At 41.8% G+C, this 27164-nt stretch overlaps 2 protein-coding genes across 2 annotated transcripts; one reads left to right on the forward strand and one right to left on the reverse strand.

Moving 5' to 3' along the window:
* Positions 1 to 2064: 2064 nt before the first annotated feature.
* On the forward strand, positions 2065 to 26560 carry LOC113298885 (nucleolar complex protein 2 homolog). Its single transcript, XM_026547751.1, has 17 exons — positions 2065 to 2429; positions 2575 to 2749; positions 2843 to 2888; positions 3026 to 3125; positions 3232 to 3289; positions 3422 to 3516; positions 3677 to 3742; positions 4079 to 4144; positions 4314 to 4814; positions 5252 to 5551; positions 5782 to 6108; positions 6189 to 6395; positions 6557 to 6649; positions 7049 to 7115; positions 7226 to 7319; positions 25815 to 26231; positions 26345 to 26560. The coding sequence occupies exons 4-14, from the start codon at positions 3087 to 3089 to the stop codon at positions 7088 to 7090; spliced, it is 1794 nt and encodes a 597-aa protein (XP_026403536.1). The 5' UTR covers positions 2065 to 2429; positions 2575 to 2749; positions 2843 to 2888; positions 3026 to 3086; the 3' UTR covers positions 7091 to 7115; positions 7226 to 7319; positions 25815 to 26231; positions 26345 to 26560.
* On the reverse strand, positions 10310 to 11781 carry LOC113295434. The gene is made up of 2 exons (XM_026543774.1): positions 10773 to 11781; positions 10310 to 10536 (listed from the first exon to the last, which is right to left on the reverse strand). Exons 1-2 carry the CDS (start codon positions 11779 to 11781, stop codon positions 10502 to 10504), a joined length of 1044 nt encoding a protein of 347 aa, XP_026399559.1. The 3' UTR covers positions 10310 to 10501.
* Positions 26561 to 27164: the final 604 nt, after the last annotated feature.

The raw sequence follows: 27164 nt of genomic DNA on the forward strand, positions 1-27164 counted from the left end.
TATCAAGCACGCGAGTTTAGTTATCTAACGCCCAGTGCTTTACCATAGTGGAAAAGGCAGTTTGGCCATTCATCTGGCTCAACAAAAAAATGGATTTGGCCATTGCCATAGGAATTGCCCTTAGTAAGGGCACTAGGTCCATTTAAATGTGGGTATATCCCAATTAATCCGGGTATACCCCAATCTCGCCAGGTTCTTAATCCATAAGATATGGATGGATGTTAAAATCATCCATAGTAGCACATTTTAATCCATAAGATATATGGATGATTTTTTACTCCATGTGAGTAGAAAAATACACTTCTTGACTTGATCCTTGAGGATAAGGATTATCTGGAGAGTAGCCATGCAGAGTGGCCCGTATTTGGGAAAAAATTTTGAACTCGCATCGCGAGTTCAAAATTGAATTCGTAGCCTCCAGAACCGTTACATGTGCTAGATATGACATAAGAAAACTGGAAACTTAACCCCAGTTATCTAGCCGGATTTCTAAATATACGCGTATATTTTCCAGTATATTTCACATATTTTCCAAGATATACCATATATTCTATACCAGAATTTGGCTCGCAATCCTTATTTTTGGCGGGATCTTTGGTATATCTTTTGGTATATCCTTATTTTTGGCGGGATCTTTGGCTCGTAATATTTTGGAAAACCTAAATATTTTATTCTTTTGGCAGACTTAACATTCCCTTCTATCTATCCGAAATAAAAATTTGGAGTTGTAGAAATAAAATCACAAGAACGAAGCTCGTACTACTGGTAATCTTTTTCCTATAGATGATAATTGCATCTTAATTTCACTTACTGCATTCCGTTCTCGTTTGTGATAAATTAGTATACCATGTAAACGACTTCTGGTTGTGTGCAACCATTGAGATACAATTATTCGTCCATTCCAATCAAGATTACAATAAAAAAGAATACTTGTTAACATTAGTTTATTTCCTGATTCTTATTTTTCATGTGCTTTGAATTCAAAATGATCTTTTGTTTTTTCCACCGAATTCTCTATATAATTGAGTTCTATGAAACAAACATTTTAACTTGTATTTTAACTGTTATTGATGAATCAGGTCATGTCATGGTTCTTATTGAAAGTTATTATTTTCCGGAAGACAATGATGATTCTTTTACTGTTGATGATGTCCCAGAAAAGGTCGACACAACGGATGGAGTACCGAAAATCGGTATGGAATTTGATTCAGAACAGCAGGCGTATGATTATTATATTCGGTACGCTAGAGGTGTTGGGTTTAGTATAAGTAGAAGTTCAAGCACTCATCGCAAAGATAAAATAATCTCTAGAAGAGTTCTTCAATGTTCAAATGCAGGAATGTATAAAAAACATCCAAGGGGATCCCCTTTGAAACCACGTTTGCATTCCAGAACAAGTTGTCAAGCAAAATTGGTGAATCCGGAGGAAGTACGAACAATTAACGTCAGAAGGAGATTGTTCATACTTTGGATTTGATTGCGGAAATTATTAGTGAGGATGGACAAGTATCTACTTATAAGGTAACATCATTTTATTTTTCGCTAGCTCGTAATGTATTAGTGAGGATGGACAAGTATCTGCTTATCCACAGTAATGCATCGAATTGCGTAGGTATTTAGGTTGTAAGTTTATTTCATCATCTCCATCTTTGATCGTTGGAGATTAAAGAAATGAAGATGAAATATTTTGTTGTGTTTCTTTTCCTCTTTTTTTTTTTTGGTGATTCACTGCCTCTTAATACCTGTAATACAGGTGGTCTTATTAAGAGAATGACCTTATTGGCGCCAAAAATAAAGGAAGAAGATGAAAATCCGGTATTTGGAAAAGGACGCGTATTTTTAGATAACTGGGGTTAAGTTCCAGTTTGCTTATGTCATATCTAGTACATCTAACGGTTCTGGAGGCTGCGAGTTCAAAAAAATTCTCCCTATTTGTCGTCTCCCTTATGGGCACCCGCCGCACGCCCTCTTGTGGCACCCAACTCTTTTAAGTCGGTGTTTAGCCGTTAGAATAATATTTATTAGCTGTCCTATTTTCTTTCACGTAAAGTTTGTGTCCTCAGATACCATTTTGTTTCTGAAAAGAGTAATACAATCCTTCCCTTTTCTCTCTTATCATCCGTCTTCTTTCCTCTTTCATCCTTGTCCTTTCTTATTTCACATCACGAGAAAGTTTATGTTAAGTCATTTGATCACTACACTAACAATACCACCCTCTTCACTTTTTTGTTTTTGATTTAGGCCTTCTCCCTTCAACCCCTAAAAGCTTATAGTTGTTCTTCTTCGTTATCTCTGAAACCCTAGGTAAACCCCTCTTTGTTCTTCTTCGTTTTCTCTCTGAGAGCAAAAACACGGTAAAAAGGCGAGGAAATTGAGAGCAAAAATTCGTAAAAAGGAATGGAGACTTAAAGCAAAAACGTCGAAACCTAGTAAGTCGCTAAGTAGCATCTTCAATCTGGAACCCTGAAAAGGGTGAAAGCAAAAACCTATGTTTAAAAAGAAAACTCCAATTACGAATTCTAAGAAAATTATTGTAATTCTATTTTTGAGTCTAATTTTTTGTTTGTCTAATAGAAGAAATGCTATTGTTAATGTAGCGGAGGATATGAAATATGGCGCCGATTCTAAAGAGGGTTTAGATAATTACGATTCCTTTGAAGATTTATCTATTGAAGGCTTTTCACTTGAGCCTGTATTCAGTGTTCATGAAAGTGATTCAACAGACAGTTCTGATATTGATGGTCCAGAGGTTGGGGTAGCTTCTGAACAATTTGATGATTTTTTTATTCTTTCACTTAAATTGTTCTTGTTTGACTAATACTGGCTTCTATGGATTACCTAGATCTTGGAGGGTGATGCTGCTGCAAGGGAAAGCGATAGTGATTCAGGTTAGAATGTCATGGCTAATGTGCAAGTGGCAGTGATGTTTAAAGAGAACTCCAATTGAATTTTTTTTAAATGATTGTAATTCTGATTTTGAGCGAAACGTTTTTGTGGTCTCACAGAATTGTTATTGTTAATGTAGAGGAACGCATGGCGATGATATTTCACTCGAGCCCGTATTCAGTGATTGTGAAAGTGATTCGATGGAAGAGGGTTCTGATAGTGATGGATACCTCCCAGAGGTTGGGATAGCTTCTGCACCTTTTACAATTTTATGATTTGTTTTTATTTTCATTCACTTTAGTTGTTCGCGATTGACTGAAATGGCTTTTGTTAATTACTAAGCAGAACTTGGAGGAGGGTGCATATGATGCTGCAAGTGAAAGTGACAGCGACGGTGATTCAGGTAAGAATGCCATGTCTAGTGTGGAAGTGGCAGTGATGATGGAGCGGTTGATTTGTAGTTTGTAAATAGCGTAATTGCGTGTTAGTGATTTTTATGTTTATAAATTACTAAAGAATGAATTATTTTTTGCAGATGAGGGAATTGAAACGGATTTGCAGAAGACAAACAAGGAACTTCGTTTGCAACTTGCCGTGCAAAAGATGAAATTGGATCGTCTATTGGAAAAGGTAATGGTGCATTACTGTTTCCCCATTTGTAACTTCGTGTTTGTTCATTTAGTTTCCTATGTTCTTGATTCAATTGTACTTCTCTTATACGTGGAGACACCAGTAATTTTTTGTAAATTATCTACGGAGTTTGATTTCTGTGTTTTCTTTTTTGTTTCAGGATCCAGAATTTGCAGAATACTTGGAAGCTCATGCTGATAAACTTGATCAAGACAGTTATTGTCATGTAAGTTGTTTGAGCTCTCATGCCATCTTTTTGTCGCACTAACCATTGAGTTGTTTGGAATGAGACTTTTACCAAAAGACTTTATTTATTTTGCATCAAAATGCCGGGGTTACACATAATCTGTCACTTCACTTGGTTCACTTCACCAGCGAGAGTAGTGGAATCTTTGTGGTCCTTGATAAACTGCTTTTCAATATTTTCTGGGTTTGTTCGTGGAAGGATTTTTATGAAGATGCTGGAACTAGTGATCATGTTCTTAATTCAATTGTACTATTCTCATGCATGTGGATTATCTACGGAGTTTGATTTCTGTGTTTGTTTGTTTTTCTGTTTCAGGATCCAGAACTTTCAGAACTCTCGGAAGCTCATGCTGATGAACTTGAGCAAGACAGTGATTATGGTGTAAGTTGTTTGGAGTGAGATTTTTACCAAAAGAATTTATTTACTTTTTATCAAAATGCCCGGGTTACACATAATCTGTCACTTGGTTAGCTTCACCAGCGAGAGTAATGGAATCTTTGTGGTCCTCTTTAGACTGTTTTTCTATATTTTCTGGGTTTGTTTGTGGCAGGATTTTGATGAAGATGCTGGAACTAGTGATCAGGACAAGGTGGAAGCTGACTCCAGCAATGGCAAGGCTTTGACCACTTCGATAATAAATTCTTGGTGTCAAATGGTTTTGGAGGGAAAGAGCTTGTCTGTTCTTCCTAATCTCTTGAATGCATACCGGGGTGCCTGTCAATATGATCCTGATGATGCAAACTCACGGAGAATTCAGAGTAGCAAGGTGTTTTGTAAGATAGTGAACTTTACCCTTCGCGAAGCCGATAACATATTTCGATCACATTTAGGAATCTCGCTCTCTGACTGTAATCAACATACTGTTTTGGAGTTGCAAAATTCTCAAAAATGGAAAGATATAAAGCCTCTGATTCGGTCTTATCTTAGTAGTACAATTAAATTTCTCGACCAAGTTACTGACTCTGAGATAGTTGCATTTTCTCTAACCCGATTGAGAGCCTCAGCCATGTTCTTTGCTGCATTTCCGTCACTACTACAGAAACTCATCAAGGTACTTCTAAGGTTCTGTTTTCTTTGGTTATTTATTTGTTGAAACTCAGTATAGTTCTGTTTCTATTCATTAATGGCTGAGAATATTTTACCAAACTAGTGGTGGGTTGTAATGCTAAGAGGAATCTCTTAGAAACCCAGGAAGGCAGTGGTCCATGGTGTGAAATACCTCACCATGTAGATCTCTTCACCAGAAATTACCTAATCGTTAAAGGTCTTATAGCACCAGCAAAGGTTGCTTCAAAATCACCGTCAGAACTGATTCAACCTTTTGTTGTGGCTAGATATTTACAGTGGGGTAAAGGCTGGGGTGAACCCTATAGGCTTGAGCGTCTTTCCGGTGGTTTAAATTTGACCCCCTAGCCTTACTAAGGCTATTTGACATGCAAAAACTTTCATCTTTCTGCTGTTCCTTATGATACTTACAATTGAGTGCAGGTGACAGTTTATTTCTTGGCGACTGGGGAAGGAAAAGTTCCATCAGCGTCATTTCTTATCATAAGCGATACTGCCCCTCAGTTAAGTTTAAACTGCCGCCAGTCTTGTTTGATAAAAGCGTACAAGGCCTTTATTGCAAATAACAAGTTGGGGCTCACTTATTCGTTACACATAAAATCTCGTGTCGACTCCCTTGTCAAGCTTTATTCTCTAGATGTTTCGAGATCATATAGCAAGGCATTGGTGTCTATCCAGCAATTAGCCGAAATAGCAAAGCAGGGCCTTCAGACAAAGAAAAAGGTAGATGATCTTCCAATTTTTCTTCCATAAGCTAAGACATAGATCATAGCGGTAATCTTTTCCATTTAAAAATTTCCCACCTGAGGTACCCATCTCATATATCAGTGAGACTACCAAAGATTTGTTATTTTCTGTTACATTCCTTCTTTTGAAATTTTGAAGGTCATTTGTTATGAAACCAGGTTCTTTTAAGTTACGTCTTGCTAACACCCAAATGTTTGTGTCTTCAGGAAGCAAAGCAGAAGATATGTAGCTGGCAATACATCAATTGTGTGGATTTGTGGGTTAAGTTTGTCTGCGCAAATGTTGGAGATGACAACGTTCGGAAGTTGGTGTTCTTAATTGTTCAAATTATTAATGCAGTGGCAGAGCTTTTTCCTGAGCCACAACACTTGCCTCTGAGAGTAAAATGTGTTCAAATGCTCAATGAGCTTTCAAGTTTTTCTAGGCAATTCATCCCCGTGATACACTTGGTGCTTGGCTGTATGGAGTACATTGGAACTGGCAAGCCAGATCCAAAATCTGCAAAACCCTTTCACGTGTCATATGCACTAAAGGTTATATGATTCAAAAGTTCGATTTTTCAATGTTGTTTGTTGAACTTATGGTAGGCTGATAAAATCCAGTTTTGATGTAGGTCCGAAAGCAGTGGGTGAATTCACGTCTCTTCCAGGAAGAGTGTGTTTTATCTGTAATTGAGCTGCTTTCAGCTCACTTTGCTCAGTGGAGCTACCAGACAGCATTTCCAGGGCTGGCACATATTGCCCTATTTCGTCTTAGAAAGTTCCATGAGAAAATTACTGTTGAAAGTCTGCGATCTCGCGTAGAATGTCTAATGAAAATGGTATATCTCCCTACTTGAAGCACTAGTCAATATTATTCCAAAAACGGAAAAAAAAATTAAAAAAAAATTCCAAAAGTTCTCCTCAGGTTCGGTTCTAATTTAACTTTCTAGGGTTTAGCCTCATGACAATATTCATTGGATAAGTTTATGGTAATGCACAGGTTGAGCAGAATGTTGAGTTTGTGGATAAGAAAAGAAAAAAAGTTGCCTTTCCATTCAAGGATGAGGAATCTGCTGCCTCGTTTAATCCGGAGGTTGAGCGTCTTTCTTGCATTTTCTTTTCTTCTTTAAATTAAGAACATACTCGCATGCTTACTTGGTGTCTTGAATGATTATTATGCATAGCAAAGTGAACTATATGACTCCTTTTACTCAATATTATACTGATATCATTAATAATGGCCTCCCCAGAAGTGTGGTCATGAAAAGGTAAATCCTTATCTGCCACCATTGTTTTTAAGTTCATAGTGTTTTAAGTTCTGTGCACTTTGTCAATTGTGATGGTAAACCTGAAATAAGATAGGTATGTAGATTAAGTTGTTGGCATAAGACATTCGCTTTCAAGAAACCTCGAGGTTAATTATTTGTTTATTTGTATTCTGTGTACCCCGGAATATCTATTTACGACCCTAACTATAAATATGCAAATACAGAAAAGCAGCAAAGAAAAAATCAAAGGAAAAGGTTTTAACTGATTTTGGTACTCCACCAGCAGCTCTTGTAAGTGCTTGATGTTTATTGCAACAAGTAAATTTCCGGTTTTTTCTTTTTTACCTTTTATCTTTATATCCAAATGTTTAATAACAATATATAATTGTCGATGATTGCAGTCAACACAAGGGAGCGGTAGATTTGATATGGTTATAGGATTTGTTTTGGACAATGCTGTAGTCATGACAGGGGATCCTGATCGCATACTAAAAGGTAGGAAACATAGAAGTTAGGTTTATTTGTATCTTCTGTTTAATTTTATTTGCATATGGTGTGATGGAAGGATAAACTTCCTTGAGTAATCCCTTAACCGGATTCTCAATATATATTATTATCATATGAAAGTCATTAACTACAGAGAATAATATCTTGACCGGAAATCAGGCCAATAAGGGAAATAATATCTTTTACACCCCCTTAGTCTTAGCGTGAGAGGAGCAAACGCTTAGACTAGAACGAAAGCGAATAAAGAGTTGTCTAGGGAGACCCTTGGTGAAGATATCGGCATATTGATTCTCAGAGGGAATGTGCAAGACACGAATATCACCAATACGAACGCGCTCACGAACAAAATGTATGTCAATTTCCACATGTTTAGTACGTTGATGCTGAACCGGATCACCAGACATGTATATAGCACTCACATTGTCACAATAAACCAAGGTGGCACGCCGTAGTGGTATTTGTAACTCAAGAAGAAGATTCCGAAGCCAGGTTGTTTCAGCAACAACATTGGCAACCCCTCGATATTCTGCTTCAGCACTAGAGCGGGAAACTGTTGCCTGACGCTTGGAGGACCAAGAGACTAGGTTGTCTCCAAGAAAGATACAATAACCAGAGGTAGACCGACGTGAATCTGGACAGCCCGCCCAATCAGCATCAGAGTATGCAGTTAAGCCGGAAATATTGGAAACGGAGAGAAACAAACCGTGATCAATAGTACCTTGAAGATAACGAAGTATGCGCTTGAGAGCGTGCATGTGAGGCTCTCTAGGATCGTGCATGAATAGACAAACCTGCTGAACTGCATAAGATATATCTGGTCGAGTGAAAGTGAGATATTGTAATGCCCCGGCTAAGCTTCTGTATAACGTAGGATCCGCAACTGAAGGACCAGATGCAGCACTGAGCTTGGATTGAGTGTCGACCGGAGTAGATATCGAATTGCAATTCGTCATGGATGCACGAGCAATGATGTCCTTCGTATATAATGACTGAGATAAAAATATTCCTGAGGATGAGCGAGTAGCAGAGATGCCCAGAAAATGACCTAACGGACCAAGATCAGTCATAGAAAATTCTCGTTTCATCATGTCAATAAAACGGCACAGAACAGCATCAGTGGAAGCAGTGAGGACAATATCATCAACGTATAACAGTAAGTACGCGGTGTCCAATCCTGACTGATAAATAAAAAGTGAGGGATCGCATATACTACCACGAAAACCACAGCGAGTGATGAAGCTCGCAAATCTCTGGAACCACGCCCGAGGCGCCTGTTTGAGACCATAAAGGGATCTGCGAAGACGACAAACATGGTCAGGGCGAGTTGGGTCAACAAAACCTGGAGGCTGATGCATATACACTGTCTCGGTCAAATCCCCATGGAGAAAAGCATTCTTGACATCCAATTGGTGTATGGGCCAAGATCGCGAAGTAGCTATGGTGAGAATAGTGCGAATAGTTGCAGGTTTAACCTCCGGACTAAAAGTCTCAAAACAATCAACCCCAACCTGTTGAGATTTACCATTAGCAACAAGTCTAGCCTTATATCGTTGCAGGGAACCATCAACATGAAATTTGTGGCGAAAAAGCCACATGGAGCGAATAATGTGAGCACCAAGAGGTCTCGGTACTAGATCCCAAGTGTTTGTTTTTAACATAGCACTGTACTCATCTTGCATGGCTTGACTCCAGTTAGGATCCCTAAGGGCATAGAGATGAGACCTAGGTAGACTGGATATGTTCGTTTGAATGTGAAGATTTAGTTTTTGAGTTGGTCGGAAGATACCACGAGAAGCTCGTGTTACTGGACGAGAAGGAGTAGAGGTAGGTGTTGTAGGTAAGATAGGAGTAGTGGTAGAGCGTGTCACTGGACGAGAAGGAGGAGAGGTAGATGCTGTAGGTAGGACAGGAGAAGATGATGTAGGTGAACAGGAGAAGATGATGTAGGTGATGCAGGAGAAGTTGTAGTGGTAGGTGCTGAATTTGCTGTAGGGAGCAGAGACGGAGTGACGCAGGAGATTGGAGGGTGCTGTAGTTAGGAGATGATAGCGGAAGTAGTTGGAAAACGACGATATGGGGGAGTATACAACTGTTGAGTAGGGAGAATGAGGTCCAGAAGAGGTGGAGGATGGGTAGGCCAGAGATGCCGGAATTAAGGGCGAAGTAGGTGATAGAGAATTATCGGCAGTGGAAGGATTACTAAGAGAAGATTCACTAAACGGAAAAACGTTTTCGTCAAACGTTACATGGCGAGATAAATAATTTGTTGGTGGATAGGTCGAGGCAACGATAACCACGATGGTGAAGAGGAAAGCCAAGGAAGACACATCTAGATGAACGAGGAGCCAGTTTGTGTGGGATAGTAGCGGAAAGATTGGGATAGCAGCAGAACAACCAAACGTAAGATGGTCATAGGTTGGTTGGCGTTGGTAAAGAATAGAAACGGGGGAAGTGAAGTTGAGCACTTTAGAGGGGAGAATGTTGTGGAGATAGACAGCCATATGAAGAGAATCGGCCTAATATTTAGAGGGTACGGAAGCATGCGACATGAGGGTGCGAGTGATGTCATTAATACGACGAATCATTCGTTCCGCCTTCCCATTTTGAGATGAAGTGTGAGGACAAGAGAATCGAAAAACCAAGCCATTTGTTTGAGAAAAATTAAGAAAAGAGGAATTATCAAATTCACGACCCTTGTCGGATTGAAAACATTTTTATATCCCGCTCAAATGAGTTTTGACAAAAGAGCGAAATTCTAAGAACTTGGTATAGACTTGAGATTTTAGTTTTAAAGGATATACCCATAGATAATTTGTATAGTCATCCAACAAGATAAGGTAATAGCGAAAACCAGTCTCAACATGTACGGGACAAGTCCATAAATCACTATGAATAAGAGAAAAAGGAGAAAAATTCATGGAATTTGATTCAAAAAATGGGAGACGAACAGTTTACTAACTTGACAAGAATGACAAAGTTTGGTAGACTGTTTCTTATTACACTGAATATAAGAATTGGAACGTAAATTATCTAGAATAGCATGGCCGGGATGGCCGAGGCGTGCATGCCAGATATCAGACGAGCACACAGCAAGAGACAGGGGAGGAGATGCGGATGATTTTGAAGGTGACACGGCAGAGATGTTGAGAGGATAAAGATCCCCAGAGCTATTACATCGAAGAAGGATCGCCCTCGAACTCAAATCCTTCACAGAAAAACCAGATGGATCAAATTCAACGGACACATGATTATCAGTGGTGAATTTACGAACGGAAACAAGATTTTTGATTATATCACGGACAACAAGGGTATTTTTTAGGTGGAGAGTTCGGGAAGGGAGATTTATAGATTTAGTGCCTCTGGCTGTAACTGGGATGGAGTTGCCATTGCCAACTAAGATGGATTGTACATTACTAGTGTTAAAAACAGTGTGTAGCGTACCTGAATCCGCAGTGATATGAGAAGTCGCACCAGTATCCATATAGAATGTATCATCAGGTGGCTGTAAGGTCATCGAGTTGTATGCTTGAGCAAAGTCAGTTGGCTGTAGCAGCTCGTTGGATGGAGCAAGGTAGGCTTGAGGCTGGTCGTAAACAGGGGGCCTAGGACGACTCCGAGCAGCAGAAGAGCGACCATGTGTTGATCCACGTGGGGAGAAAGATGACTGCCAATGAGGAGCTGTTGGGTAAGGACACGGAGGAGCTTCCCAGTAAGAGTTCCATTGAGGGTAATACGCTGCTGGAGGTCTGTATGCTTGGCGGAATTGCTGCGGTGTTGGCAGTAGGGGTGGATCCATCGACGGAGAGGCTACTGTATGAACAGGCTGTGGTTGTCGAGGTCCGCATTTGCCTGATCCTGAACGGTGGCTACGGTGAGTCCCACGATCATTCGATGAGGCTGTGGCAGCAAGAGCAGCTGATGACGACAGACTAGTTTGTTGTGCACGACGAATCTCCTCAGTGCGCAATTGAGAACGAGCAGCGTCAAAAGTAGGCATGGACTGTTGTATAAAGGATGCAACAGTGTTGTATTCCTCCGGGAGTCCATTGACAAGTTGGATAACCAATCGTTTGTCGTTCATGGGGAAATCAAGATCGGTCAGTCGATCCGACAACGATTTTAGTTTATCGCAATAGTCATCGACGCTAGCACAATCAACAAACTTTAGATTGACAAATTTACTTTCAAGGGTCGCAGCACGATTACCTTTGTTATCTTGAAAAAGCTTCTGAAGGTGATCCCAAAGTTCTTTAGCAGTTTTTCCCGATTTTAGAACCGTGAGCATTAGATCCTTGGCCATGGTGGAGAACATCCATTGACGGCAGAGAGCGTCTAGTTGTTTCGAGGTATTGGCGTCAATTTCTGTTGGTGTTGCTGATCCGTCGATGAGGAAAAGGAGTCCGTGAGCCTGGAGATGGAGTTCGAAGAGAAAACCCACGATGAGTATCATCTTGTTTTATATCAAGAAGAATGAGGATTAGGGTTTTTATGTTATTGACAGTAAAAGCTGGATGCAGGGATTTTTTATCACCTGCCATGGATTTTTTTTTTTTTTTTAGAAGAAAATAGGGTTTGAAGAAGAAGGAGGATCTTTTTAGGATGATACCATGATGGAAGGATAAACTTCCTTGAGTAATCCCTTAACCGGATTCTCAATATATATTATTATCATATGAAAGTCATTAACTACAGAGAATAATATCTTGACCGGAAATCAGGCCAATAAGGGAAATAATATCTTTTACACCCCCTTAGTCTTAGCGTGAGAGGAGCAAACGCTTAGACTAGAACGAAAGCGAATAAAGAGTTGTCTAGGGAGACCCTTGGTGAAGATATCGGCATATTGATTCTCAGAGGGAATGTGCAAGACACGAATATCACCAATACGAACGCGCTCACGAACAAAATGTATGTCAATTTCCACATGTTTAGTACGTTGATGCTGAACCGGATCACCAGACATGTATATAGCACTCACATTGTCACAATAAACCAAGGTGGCACGCCGTAGTGGTATTTGTAACTCAAGAAGAAGATTCCGAAGCCAGGTTGTTTCAGCAACAACATTGGCAACCCCTCGATATTCTGCTTCAGCACTAGAGCGGGAAACTGTTGCCTGACGCTTGGAGGACCAAGAGACTAGGTTGTCTCCAAGAAAGATACAATAACCAGAGGTAGACCGACGTGAATCTGGACAGCCGCCCAATCAGCATCAGAGTATGCAGTTAAGCCGGAAATATTGGAAACGGAGAGAAACAAACCGTGATCAATAGTACCTTGAAGATAACGAAGTATGCGCTTGAGAGCGTGCATGTGAGGCTCTCTAGGATCGTGCATGAATAGACAAACCTGCTGAACTGCATAAGATATATCTGGTCGAGTGAAAGTGAGATATTGTAATGCCCGGCTAAGCTTCTGTATAACGTAGGATCCGCAACTGAAGGACCAGATGCAGCACTGAGCTTGGATTGAGTGTCGACCGGAGTAGATACCGAATTGCAATTCGTCATGGATGCACGAGCAATGATGTCCTTCGTATATAATGACTGAGATAAAAATATTCCTGAGGATGAGCGAGTAGCAGAGATACCCAGAAAATGACCTAACGGACCAAGATCAGTCATAGAAAATTCTCGTTTCATCATGTCAAAAAACGGCACAGAACAGCATCAGTGGAAGCAGTGAGGACAATATCATCAACGTATAACAGTAAGTACGCGGTGTCCAATCCTGACTGATAAATAAAAAGTGAGGGATCGCATATACTACCACGAAAACCACAGCGAGTGATGAAGCTCGCAAATCTCTGGAACCACGCCCGAGGCGCCTGTTTGAGACCATAAAGGGATCTGCGAAGACGACAAACATGGTCAGGGCGAGTTGGGTCAACAAAACCTGGAGGCTGATGCATATACACTGTCTCGGTCAAATCCCCATGGAGAAAAGCATTCTTGACATCCAATTGGTGTATGGGCCAAGATCGCGAAGTAGCTATGGTGAGAATAGTGCGAATAGTTGCAGGTTTAATCTCCGGACTAAAAGTCTCAAAACAATCAACCCCACCTGTTGAGATTTACCATTAGCAACAAGTCTAGCCTTATATCGTTGCAGGGAACCATCAACATGAAATTTGTGGCGAAAAAGCCACATGGAGCGAATAATGTGAGCACCAAGAGGTCTCGGTACTAGATCCCAAGTGTTTGTTTTTAACATAGCACTGTACTCATCTTGCATGGCTTGACTCCAGTTAGGATCCCTAAGGGCATAGAGATGAGACCTAGGTAGACTGGATATGTTCGTTTGAATGTGAAGATTTAGTTTTTGAGTTGGTCGGAAGATACCACGAGAAGCTCGTGTTACTGGACGAGAAGGAGTAGAGGTAGGTGTTGTAGGTAAGATAGGAGTAGTGGTAGAGCGTGTCACTGGACGAGAAGGAGGAGAGGTAGATGCTGTAGGTAGGACAGGAGAAGATGATGTAGGTGATACAGGAGAAGATGATGTAGGTGATGCAGGAGAAGTTGTAGTGGTAGGTGCTGAATTTGCTGTAGGGAGCAGAGACGGAGTGACAGCAGGAGATTGGAGGGTGCTGTAGTTAGGAGATGATGCAGCGGAAGTAGTTGGAAAACGACGATATGGGGGAGTATACAACTGTTGAGTAGTGGGAGAATGAGGTCCAGAAGAGGTGGAGGATGGGTAGGCCAGAGATGCCGGAATTAAGGGCGAAGTAGGTGATAGAGAATTATCGGCAGTGGAAGGATTACTAAGAGAAGATTCACTAAACGGAAAAACGTTTTCGTCAAACGTTACATGGCGAGATAAAATAATTTTGTTGGTGGATAGGTCGAGGCAACGATAACCACGATGGTGAAGAGGAAAGCCAAGGAAGACACATCTAGATGAACGAGGAGCCAGTTTGTGTGGGATAGTAGCGGAAAGATTGGGATAGCAGAGACAACCAAACGTACGAAGATGGTCATAGGTTGGTTGGCGTTGGTAAAGAATAGAAACGGGGGAAGTGAAGTTGAGCACTTTAGAGGGGAGAATGTTGTGGAGATAGACAGCCATATGAAGAGAATCGGCCTAATATTTAGAGGGTACGGAAGCATGCGACATGAGGGTGCGAGTGATGTCATTAATACGACGAATCATTCGTTCCGCCTTCCCATTTTGAGATGAAGTGTGAGGACAAGAGAATCGAAAAACCAAGCCATTTGTTTGAGAAAAATTAAGAAAAGAGGAATTATCAAATTCACGACCCTTGTCGGATTGAAAACATTTTATATCCCGCTCAAATTGAGTTTTGACAAAAGAGCGAAATTCTAAGAACTTGGTATAGACTTGAGATTTTAGTTTTAAAGGATATACCCATAGATAATTTGTATAGTCATCCAACAAGATAAGGTAATAGCGAAAACCAGTCTCAACATGTACGGGACAAGTCCATAAATCACTATGAATAAGAGAAAAAGGAGAAAAATTCATGGAATTTGATTCAAAAAATGGGAGACGAACATGTTTACTAACTTGACAAGAATGACAAAGTTTGGTAGACTGTTTCTTATTACACTGAATATAAGAATTGGAACGTAAATTATCTAGAATAGCATGGCCGGGATGGCCGAGGCGTGCATGCCAGATATCAGACGAGCACACAGCAAGAGACAGGGGAGGAGATGCGGATGATTTTGAAGGTGACACGGCAGAGATGTTGAGAGGATAAAGATCCCCAGAGCTATTACATCGAAGAAGGATCGCCCTCGAACTCAAATCCTTCACAGAAAAACCAGATGGATCAAATTCAACGGACACATGATTATCAGTGGTGAATTTACGAACGGAAACAAGATTTTTGATTATATCACGGACAACAAGGGTATTTTTTAGGTGGAGAGTTCGGGAAGGGAGATTTATAGATTTAGTGCCTCTGGCTGTAACTGGGATGGAGTTGCCATTGCCAACTAAGATGGATTGTACATTACTAGTGTTAAAAACAGTGTGTAGCGTACCTGAATCCGCAGTGATATGAGAAGTCGCACCAGTATCCATATAGAATGTATCATCAGGTGGCTGTAAGGTCATCGAGTTGTATGCTTGAGCAAAGTCAGTTGGCTGTAGCAGCTCGTTGGATGGAGCAAGGTAGGCTTGAGGCTGGTCGTAAACAGGGGGCCTAGGACGACTCCGAGCAGCAGAAGAGCGACCATGTGTTGATCCACGTGGGGAGAAAGATGACTGCCAATGAGGAGCTGTTGGGTAAGGACACGGAGGAGCTTCCCAGTAAGAGTTCCATTGAGGGTAATACGCTGCTGGAGGTCTGTATGCTTGGCGGAATTGCTGCGGTGTTGGCAGTAGGGGTGGATCCATCGACGGAGAGGCTACTGTATGAACAGGCTGTGGTTGTCGAGGTCCGCATTTGCCTGATCCTGAACGGTGGCTACGGTGAGTCCCACGATCATTCGATGAGGCTGTGGCAGCAAGAGCAGCTGATGACGACAGACTAGTTTGTTGTGCACGACGAATCTCCTCAGTGCGCAATTGAGAACGAGCAGCGTCAAAAGTAGGCATGGACTGTTGTATAAAGGATGCAACAGTGTTGTATTCCTCCGGGAGTCCATTGACAAGTTGGATAACCAATCGTTTGTCGTTCATGGGGAAATCAAGATCGGTCAGTCGATCCGACAACGATTTTAGTTTATCGCAATAGTCATCGACGCTAGCACAATCAACAAACTTTAGATTGACAAATTTACTTTCAAGGGTCGCAGCACGATTACCTTTGTTATCTTGAAAAAGCTTCTGAAGGTGATCCCAAAGTTCTTTAGCAGTTTTTCCCGATTTTAGAACCGTGAGCATTAGATCCTTGGCCATGGTGGAGAACATCCATTGACGGCAGAGAGCGTCTAGTTGTTTCGAGGTATTGGCGTCAATTTCTGTTGGTGTTGCTGATCCGTCGATGAGGAAAAGGAGTCCGTGAGCCTGGAGATGGAGTTCGAAGAGAAAACCCACGATGAGTATTCATCTTGTTTTATATCAAGAAGAATGAGGATTAGGGTTTTTATGTTATTGACAGTAAAAGCTGGATGCAGGGATTTTTTATCACCTGCCATGGATTTTTTTTTTTTTTTTTAGAAGAAAATAGGGTTTGAAGAAGAAGGAGGATCTCTTTTAGGATGATACCATGATGGAAGGATAAACTTCCTTGAGTAATCCCTTAACCGGATTCTCAATATATATTATTATCATATGAAAGTCATTAACTACAGAGAATAATATCTTGACCGGAAATCAGGCCAATAAGGGAAATAATATCTTTTACACCCCCTTAGTCTTAGCGTGAGAGGAGCAAACGCTTAGACTAGAACGAAAGCGAATAAAGAGTTGTCTAGGGAGACCCTTGGTGAAGATATCGGCATATTGATTCTCAGAGGGAATGTGCAAGACACGAATATCACCAATACGAACGCGCTCACGAACAAAATGTATGTCAATTTCCACATGTTTAGTACGTTGATGCTGAACCGGATCACCAGACATGTATATAGCACTCACATTGTCACAATAAACCAAGGTGGCACGCCGTAGTGGTATTTGTAACTCAAGAAGAAGATTCCGAAGCCAGGTTGTTTCAGCAACAACATTGGCAACCCCTCGATATTCTGCTTCAGCACTAGAGCGGGAAACTGTTGCCTGACGCTTGGAGGACCAAGAGACTAGGTTGTCTCCAAGAAAGATACAATAACCAGAGGTAGACCGACGTGAATCTGGACAGCCCGCCCAATCAGCATCAGAGTATGCAGTTAAGCCGGAAATATTGGAAACGGAGAGAAACAAACCGTGATCAATAGTACCTTGAAGATAACGAAGTATGCGCTTGAGAGCGTGCATGTGAGGCTCTCTAGGATCGTGCATGAATAGACAAACCTGCTGAACTGCATAAGATATATCTGGTCGAGTGAAAGTGAGATATTGTAATGCCCCGGCTAAGCTTCTGTATAACGTAGGATCCGCAACTGAAGGACCAGATGCAGCACTGAGCTTGGATTGAGTGTCGACCGGAGTAGATACCGAATTGCAATTCGTCATGGATGCACGAGCAATGATGTCCTTCGTATATAATGACTGAGATAAAAATATTCCTGAGGATGAGCGAGTAGCAGAGATACCCAGAAAATGACCTAACGGACCAAGATCAGTCATAGAAAATTCTCGTTTCATCATGTCAATAAAACGGCACAGAACAGCATCAGTGGAAGCAGTGAGGACAATATCATCAACGTATAACAGTAAGTACGCGGTGTCCAATCCTGACTGATAAATAAAAAGTGAGGGATCGCATATACTACCACGAAAACCACAGCGAGTGATGAAGCTCGCAAATCTCTGGAACCACGCCCGAGGCGCCTGTTTGAGACCATAAAGGGATCTGCGAAGACGACAAACATGGTCAGGGCGAGTTGGGTCAACAAAACCTGGAGGCTGATGCATATACACTGTCTCGGTCAAATCCCCATGGAGAAAAGCATTCTTGACATCCAATTGGTGTATGGGCCAAGATCGCGAAGTAGCTATGGTGAGAATAGTGCGAATAGTTGCAGGTTTAATCTCCGGACTAAAAGTCTCAAAACAATCAACCCCAACCTGTTGAGATTTACCATTAGCAACAAGTCTAGCCTTATATCGTTGCAGGGAACCATCAACATGAAATTTGTGGCGAAAAAGCCACATGGAGCGAATAATGTGAGCACCAAGAGGTCTCGGTACTAGATCCCAAGTGTTTGTTTTTAACATAGCACTGTACTCATCTTGCATGGCTTGACTCCAGTTAGGATCCCTAAGGGCATAGAGATGAGACCTAGGTAGACTGGATATGTTCGTTTGAATGTGAAGATTTAGTTTTTGAGTTGGTCGGAAGATACCACGAGAAGCTCGTGTTACTGGACGAGAAGGAGTAGAGGTAGGTGTTGTAGGTAAGATAGGAGTAGTGGTAGAGCGTGTCACTGGACGAGAAGGAGGAGAGGTAGATGCTGTAGGTAGGACAGGAGAAGATGATGTAGGTGATACAGGAGAAGATGATGTAGGTGATGCAGGAGAAGTTGTAGTGGTAGGTGCTGAATTTGCTGTAGGGAGCAGAGACGGAGTGACAGCAGGAGATTGGAGGGTGCTGTAGTTAGGAGATGATGCAGCGGAAGTAGTTGGAAAACGACGATATGGGGGAGTATACAACTGTTGAGTAGTGGGAGAATGAGGTCCAGAAGAGGTGGAGGATGGGTAGGCCAGAGATGCCGGAATTAAGGGCGAAGTAGGTGATAGAGAATTATCGGCAGTGGAAGGATTACTAAGAGAAGATTCACTAAACGGAAAAACGTTTTCGTCAAACGTTACATGGCGAGATAAAATAATTTTGTTGGTGGATAGGTCGAGGCAACGATAACCACGATGGTGAAGAGGAAAGCCAAGGAAGACACATCTAGATGAACGAGGAGCCAGTTTGTGTGGGATAGTAGCGGAAAGATTGGGATAGCAGAGACAACCAAACGTACGAAGATGGTCATAGGTTGGTTGGCGTTGGTAAAGAATAGAAACGGGGGAAGTGAAGTTGAGCACTTTAGAGGGGAGAATGTTGTGGAGATAGACAGCCATATGAAGAGAATCGGCCTAATATTTAGAGGGTACGGAAGCATGCGACATGAGGGTGCGAGTGATGTCATTAATACGACGAATCATTCGTTCCGCCTTCCCATTTTGAGATGAAGTGTGAGGACAAGAGAATCGAAAAACCAAGCCATTTGTTTGAGAAAAATTAAGAAAAGAGGAATTATCAAATTCACGACCCTTGTCGGATTGAAAACATTTTATATCCCGCTCAAATTGAGTTTTGACAAAAGAGCGAAATTCTAAGAACTTGGTATAGACTTGAGATTTTAGTTTTAAAGGATATACCCATAGATAATTTGTATAGTCATCCAACAAGATAAGGTAATAGCGAAAACCAGTCTCAACATGTACGGGACAAGTCCATAAATCACTATGAATAAGAGAAAAAGGAGAAAAATTCATGGAATTTGATTCAAAAATGGGAGACGAACATGTTTACTAACTTGACAAGAATGACAAAGTTTGGTAGACTGTTTCTTATTACACTGAATATAAGAATTGGAACGTAAATTATCTAGAATAGCATGGCCGGGATGGCCGAGGCGTGCATGCCAGATATCAGACGAGCACACAGCAAGAGACAGGGGAGGAGATGCGGATGATTTTGAAGGTGACACGGCAGAGATGTTGAGAGGATAAAGATCCCCAGAGCTATTACATCGAAGAAGGATCGCCCTCGAACTCAAATCCTTCACAAAAAACCAGATGATGGATCAAATTCAACGGACACATGATTATCAGTGGTGAATTTACGAACGGAAACAAGATTTTTGATTATATCACGGACAACAAGGGTATTTTTTAGGTGGAGAGTTCGGGAAGGGAGATTTATAGATTTAGTGCCTCTGGCTGTAACTGGGATGGAGTTGCCATTGCCAACTAAGATGGATTGTACATTACTAGTGTTAAAAACAGTGTGTAGCGTACCTGAATCCGCAGTGATATGAGAAGTCGCACCAGTATCCATATAGAATGTATCATCAGGTGGCTGTAAGGTCATCGAGTTGTATGCTTGAGCAAAGTCAGTTGGCTGTAGCAGCTCGTTGGATGGAGCAAGGTAGGCTTGAGGCTGGTCGTAAACAGGGGGCCTAGGACGACTCCGAGCAGCAGAAGAGCGACCATGTGTTGATCCACGTGGGGAGAAAGATGACTGCCAATGAGGAGCTGTTGGGTAAGGACACGGGGAGCTTCCCAGTAAGAGTTCCATTGAGGGTACGCTGCTGGAGGTCTGTATGCTTGGCGGAATTGCTGCGGTGTTGGCAGTAGGGGTGGATCCATCGACGGAGAGGCTACTGTATGAACAGGCTGTGGTTGTCGAGGTCCGCATTTGCCTGATCCTGAACGGTGGCTACGGTGAGTCCACGATCATTCGATGAGGCTGTGGCAGCAAGAGCAGCTGATGACGACAGACTAGTTTGTTGTGCACGACGAATCTCCTCAGTGCGCAATTGAGAACGAGCAGCGTCAAAATAGGCATGGACTGTTGTATAAAGGATGCAACAGTGTTGTATTCCTCCGGGAGTCCATTGACAAGTTGGATAACCAATCGTTTGTCGTTCATGGGGAAATCAAGATCGGTCAGTCGATCCGACAACGATTTTAGTTTATCGCAATAGTCATCGACGCTAGCACAATCAACAAACTTTAGATTGACAAATTTACTTTCAAGGGTCGCAGCACGATTACCTTTGTTATCTTGAAAAAGCTTCTGAAGGTGATCCCAAAGTTCTTTAGCAGTTTTTCCCGATTTTAGAACCGTGAGCATTAGATCCTTGGCCATGGTGGAGAACATCCATTGACGGCAGAGAGCGTCTAGTTGTTTCGAGGTATTGGCGTCAATTTCTGTTGGTGTTGCTGATCCGTCGATGAGGAAAAGGAGTCCGTGAGCCTGGAGATGGAGTTCGAAGAGAAAACCCACGATGAGTATTCATCTTGTTTTATATCAAGAAGAATGAGGATTAGGGTTTTTATGTTATTGACAGTAAAAGCTGGATGCAGGGATTTTTTATCACCTGCCATGGATTTTTTTTTTTTTTTTTTAGAAGAAAATAGGGTTTGAAGAAGAAGGAGGATCTCTTTTAGGATGATACCATGATGGAAGGATAAACTTCCTTGAGTAATCCCTTAACCGGATTCTCAATATATATTATTATCATATGAAAGTCATTAACTACAGAGAATAATATCTTGACCGGAAATCAGGCCAATAAGGGAAATAATATCTTTTACACCCCCTTAGTCTTAGCGTGAGAGGAGCAAACGCTTAGACTAGAACGAAAGCGAATAAAGAGTTGTCTAGGGAGACCCTTGGTGAAGATATCGGCATATTGATTCTCAGAGGGAATGTGCAAGACACGAATATCACCAATACGAACGCGCTCACGAACAAAATGTATGTCAATTTCCACATGTTTAGTACGTTGATGCTGAACCGGATCACCAGACATGTATATAGCACTCACATTGTCACAATAAACCAAGGTGGCACGCCGTAGTGGTATTTGTAACTCAAGAAGAAGATTCCGAAGCCAGGTTGTTTCAGCAACAACATTGGCAACCCCTCGATATTCTGCTTCAGCACTAGAGCGGGAAACTGTTGCCTGACGCTTGGAGGACCAAGAGACTAGGTTGTCTCCAAGAAAGATACAATAACCAGAGGTAGACCGACGTGAATCTGGACAGCCCGCCCAATCAGCATCAGAGTATGCAGTTAAGCCGGAAATATTGGAAACGGAGAGAAACAAACCGTGATCAATAGTACCTTGAAGATAACGAAGTATGCGCTTGAGAGCGTGCATGTGAGGCTCTCTAGGATCGTGCATGAATAGACAAACCTGCTGAACTGCATAAGATATATCTGGTCGAGTGAAAGTGAGATATTGTAATGCCCCGGCTAAGCTTCTGTATAACGTAGGATCCGCAACTGAAGGACCAGATGCAGCACTGAGCTTGGATTGAGTGTCGACCGGAGTAGATACCGAATTGCAATTCGTCATGGATGCACGAGCAATGATGTCCTTCGTATATAATGACTGAGATAAAAATATCCTGAGGATGAGCGAGTAGCAGAGATACCCAGAAAATGACCTAACGGACCAAGATCAGTCATAGAAAATTCTCGTTTCATCATGTCAATAAAACGGCACAGAACAGCATCAGTGGAAGCAGTGAGGACAATATCATCAACGTATAACAGTAAGTACGCGGTGTCCAATCCTGACTGATAAATAAAAAGTGAGGGATCGCATATACTACCACGAAAACCACAGCGAGTGATGAAGCTCGCAAATCTCTGGAACCACGCCCGAGGCGCCTGTTTGAGACCATAAAGGGATCTGCGAAGACGACAAACATGGTCAGGGCGAGTTGGGTCAACAAAACCTGGAGGCTGATGCATATACACTGTCTCGGTCAAATCCCCATGGAGAAAAGCATTCTTGACATCCAATTGGTGTATGGGCCAAGATCGCGAAGTAGCTATGGTGAGAATAGTGCGAATAGTTGCAGGTTTAACCTCCGGACTAAAAGTCTCAAAACAATCAACCCCAACCTGTTGAGATTTACCATTAGCAACAAGTCTAGCCTTATATCGTTGCAGGGAACCATCAACATGAAATTTGTGGCGAAAAAGCCACATGGAGCGAATAATGTGAGCACCAAGAGGTCTCGGTACTAGATCCCAAGTGTTTGTTTTTAACATAGCACTGTACTCATCTTGCATGGCTTGACTCCAGTTAGGATCCCTAAGGGCATAGAGATGAGACCTAGGTAGACTGGATATGTTCGTTTGAATGTGAAGATTTAGTTTTTGAGTTGGTCGGAAGATACCACGAGAAGCTCGTGTTACTGGACGAGAAGGAGTAGAGGTAGGTGTTGTAGGTAAGATAGGAGTAGTGGTAGAGCGTGTCACTGGACGAGAAGGAGGAGAGGTAGATGCTGTAGGTAGGACAGGGAAGATGATGTAGGTGATACAGGAGAAGATGATGTAGGTGATGCAGGAGAAGTTGTAGTGGTAGGTGCTGAATTTGCTGTGCTGTAGGGAGCAGAGACGGAGTGACAGCAGGAGATTGGAGGGTGCTGTAGTTAGGAGATGATGCAGCGGAAGTAGTTGGAAAACGACGATATGGGGGAGTATACAACTGTTGAGTAGTGGGAGAATGAGGTCCAGAAGAGGTGGAGGATGGGTAGGCCAGAGATGCCGGAATTAAGGGCGAAGTAGGTGATAGAGAATTATCGGCAGTGGAAGGATTACTAAGAGAAGATTCACTAAACGGAAAAAACGTTTTCGTCAAACGTTACATGGCGAGATAAAATAATTTTGTTGGTGGATAGGTCGAGGCAACGATAACCACGATGGTGAAGAGGAAAGCCAAGGAAGACACATCTAGATGAACGAGGAGCCAGTTTGTGTGGGATAGTAGCGGAAAGATTGGGATAGCAGAGACAACCAAACGTACGAAGATGGTCATAGGTTGGTTGGCGTTGGTAAAGAATAGAAACGGGGGAAGGAAGTGATGAGCACTTTAGGGGAGAATGTTGTGGAGATAGACAGCCATATGAAGAGAATCGGCCTAATATTTAGAGGGTACGGAAGCATGCGACATGAGGGTGCGAGTGATGTCATTAATACGACGAATCATTCGTTCCGCCTTCCCATTTTGAGATGAAGTGTGAGGACAAGAGAATCGAAAAACCAAGCCATTTGTTTGAGAAAAATTAAGAAAAGAGGAATTATCAAATTCACGACCCTTGTCGGATTGAAAACATTTTATATCCCGCTCAAATTGAGTTTTGACAAAAGAGCGAAATTCTAAGAACTTGGTATAGACTTGAGATTTTAGTTTTAAAGGATATACCCATAGATAATTTGTATAGTCATCCAACAAGATAAGGTAATAGCGAAAACCAGTCTCAACATGTACGGGACAAGTCCATAAATCACTATGAATAAGAGAAAAAGGAGAAAAATTCATGGAATTTGATTCAAAAAATGGGAGACGAACATGTTTACTAACTTGACAAGAATGACAAAGTTTGGTAGACTGTTTCTTATTACACTGAATATAAGAATTGGAACGTAAATTATCTAGAATAGCATGGCCGGGATGGCCGAGGCGTGCATGCCAGATATCAGACGAGCACACAGCAAGAGACAGGGGAGGAGATGCGGATGATTTTGAAGGTGACACGGCAGAGATGTTGAGAGGATAAAGATCCCCAGAGCTATTACATCGAAGAAGGATCGCCCTCGAACTCAAATCCTTCACAGAAAAACCAGATGGATCAAATTCAACGGACACATGATTATCAGTGGTGAATTTACGAACGGAAACAAGATTTTTGATTATATCACGGACAACAAGGGTTTTTTTAGGTGGAGAGTTCGGGAAGGGAGATTTATAGATTTAGTGCCTCTGGCTGTAACTGGGATGGAGTTGCCATTGCCAACTAAGATGGATTGTACATTACTAGTGTTAAAAACAGTGTGTAGCGTACCTGAATCCGCAGTGATATGAGAAGTCGCACCAGTATCCATATAGAATGTATCATCAGGTGGCTGTAAGGTCATCGAGTTGTATGCTTGAGCAAAGTCTGGCAGTTGCTGTAGCAGCTCGTTGGATGGAGCAAGGTAGGCTTGAGGCTGGTCGTAAACAGGGGGCCTAGGACGACTCCGAGCAGCAGAAGAGCGACCATGTGTTGATCCACGTGGGGAGAAAGATGACTGCCAATGAGGAGCTGTTGGGTAAGGACACGGAGGAGCTTCCCAGTAAGAGTTCCATTGAGGGTAATACGCTGCTGGAGGTCTGTATGCTTGGCAGAATTGCTGCGGTGTTGGCAGTAGGGGTGGATCCATCGACGAGAGGCTACTGTATGAACAGGCTGTGGTTGTCGAGGTCCGCATTTGCCTGATCCTGAACGGTGGCTACGGTGAGTCCCACGATCATTCGATGAGGCTGTGGCAGCAAGAGCAGCTGATGACGACAGACTAGTTTGTTGTGCACGACGAATCTCCTCAGTGCGCAATTGAGAACGAGCAGCGTCAAAAGTAGGCATGGACTGTTGTATAAAGGATGCAACAGTGTTGTATTCCTCCGGGAGTCCATTGACAAGTTGGATAACCAATCGTTTGTCGTTCATGGGGAAATCAAGATCGGTCAGTCGATCCGACAACGATTTAGTTTATCGCAATAGTCATCGACGCTAGCACAATCAACAAACTTTAGATTGACAAATTTACTTTCAAGGGTCGCAGCACGATTACCTTTGTTATCTTGAAAAAGCTTCTGAAGGTGATCCCAAAGTTCTTTAGCAGTTTTTCCCGATTTTAGAACCGTGAGCATTAGATCCTTGGCCATGGTGGAGAACATCCATTGACGGCAGAGAGCATCTAGTTGTTTCGAGGTATTGGCGTCAATTTCTGTTGGTGTTGCTGATCCGTCGATGAGGAAAAGGAGTCCGTGAGCCTGGAGATGGAGTTCGAAGAGAAAACCCACGATGAGTATTCATCTTGTTTTATATCAAGAAGAATGAGGATTAGGGTTTTTATGTTATTGACAGTAAAAGCTGGATGCAGGGATTTTTTATCACCTGCCATGGATTTTTTTTTTTTTTTAGAAGAAAATAGGGTTTGAAGAAGAAGGAGGATCTCTTTTAGGATGATACCATGATGGAAGGATAAACTTCCTTGAGTAATCCCTTAACCGGATTCTCAATATATATTATTATCATATGAAAGTCATTAACTACAGAGAATAATATCTTGACCGGAAATCGGGCCAATAAGGGAAATAATATCTTTTATGGTGCTTATATATTGATATTGCATCACAGAGGGAAACATCATTTTAGGAGTGGCAGGGTCGCATCTTCATCTAGTGGACCAGTTGTTAGTAAAGTTACAAGAAGATCTTGATGGTGGGTGTAATGTATCAGAGGAGTATGCGACAATTGTTTTATCACACATTAGGTCCTTGGAGATCACCCGAGATACCCATTTATGGGTTCTTGTAGGTGGCTGCGAGACCAAAAGTTCCTCACCTCAGCTATGGTATGTTAATAAGGGCGGAATTAGTCGGGAAAATGTAATGTGTATTGGAGAGGGAGGAACACCATATGCCGATCTAGTTGTGAAGAATGAGAAATTGTTTGATCCGAGTATGGAAATTAAGGAGGCGTACGAACTCGCACGACAGGGTTTTATTAAAGCGCAAATAGGTCTTGGTTCCAATGGCGCCCAAACTATCAGATGTAAGTATTTTCTTTTCCAAATAATTAACTTTTGTTAGAGTTTTAACTTCAGAGTCATATTATGCATGGCATTTGCACATTTCAATGATACTACTTGTGTATGATGAATGTAGGTGGATGTGTGCTTGCTACAGCGAAAGCGGATTTACATGTTTAACTTTAGACCTACTAAGCGAGTTTGAAGTTTCTACGTTAATGGTGGTGTGGATGAACAGAATAACAACTCTGATTTGTGTTGGTTTCTATTTACCAAATTTTGTGGTTAATTAAAGAAATTCCACGGTGTATTTCAGTCTGTTATTTTTAATTAATGACCTCATTTTAGACTGCCCCTTTTACTTGTGAGTTTTTGTTTGTCTGCTGTTCAGTTAATGAAGCTTTTAGCCTAGCTTTAACAATCCAAAACGAATGAAAGTGTACTACCAATTTTAAAAGTTGTAATAAGATCAACTGTTAAAATGAAAGACAAACTAGAGGAGAATTCCAGGATTCACTACACAGATGAACATTAAAATGTCTAATCACAGATATGGGAAGATGTGTCCACACTTGTTTGACCTTAGTTGGCTGATTAATAACTTAGGAATTATAACCGAATTATATGGTCTTCATGTTCTTTGACATTCCCTCTAACTCGATCCTGTTCTTGGGTATTTCGAACACACCTGAAATTTCATGAATGACTTGCTCTCTATTAAGAACGCGATGAGGAATCGAGTTCAACTCACAGCTCGCGATTACTTGTCGTCTGGCACACCCATATCTAAATGACGGGTCTTGAAGTAAACCCGGTACCCAATTTCGGCTTCGGCTTCTTCCCACAACTTTGATGATTCTAATACCATTTCTGAGTAATAATCCTCAGGGTATGTGCAACTTATAGTTCGAGATTCACCATGAGATGATCCACGGTGGTGCAAGAAATCAAACTGT

The sequence above is a fragment of the Papaver somniferum genome, chromosome 7 (assembly GCF_003573695.1).
Source record: "Papaver somniferum cultivar HN1 chromosome 7, ASM357369v1, whole genome shotgun sequence".
Taxonomy (NCBI): domain Eukaryota; kingdom Viridiplantae; phylum Streptophyta; class Magnoliopsida; order Ranunculales; family Papaveraceae; genus Papaver; species Papaver somniferum.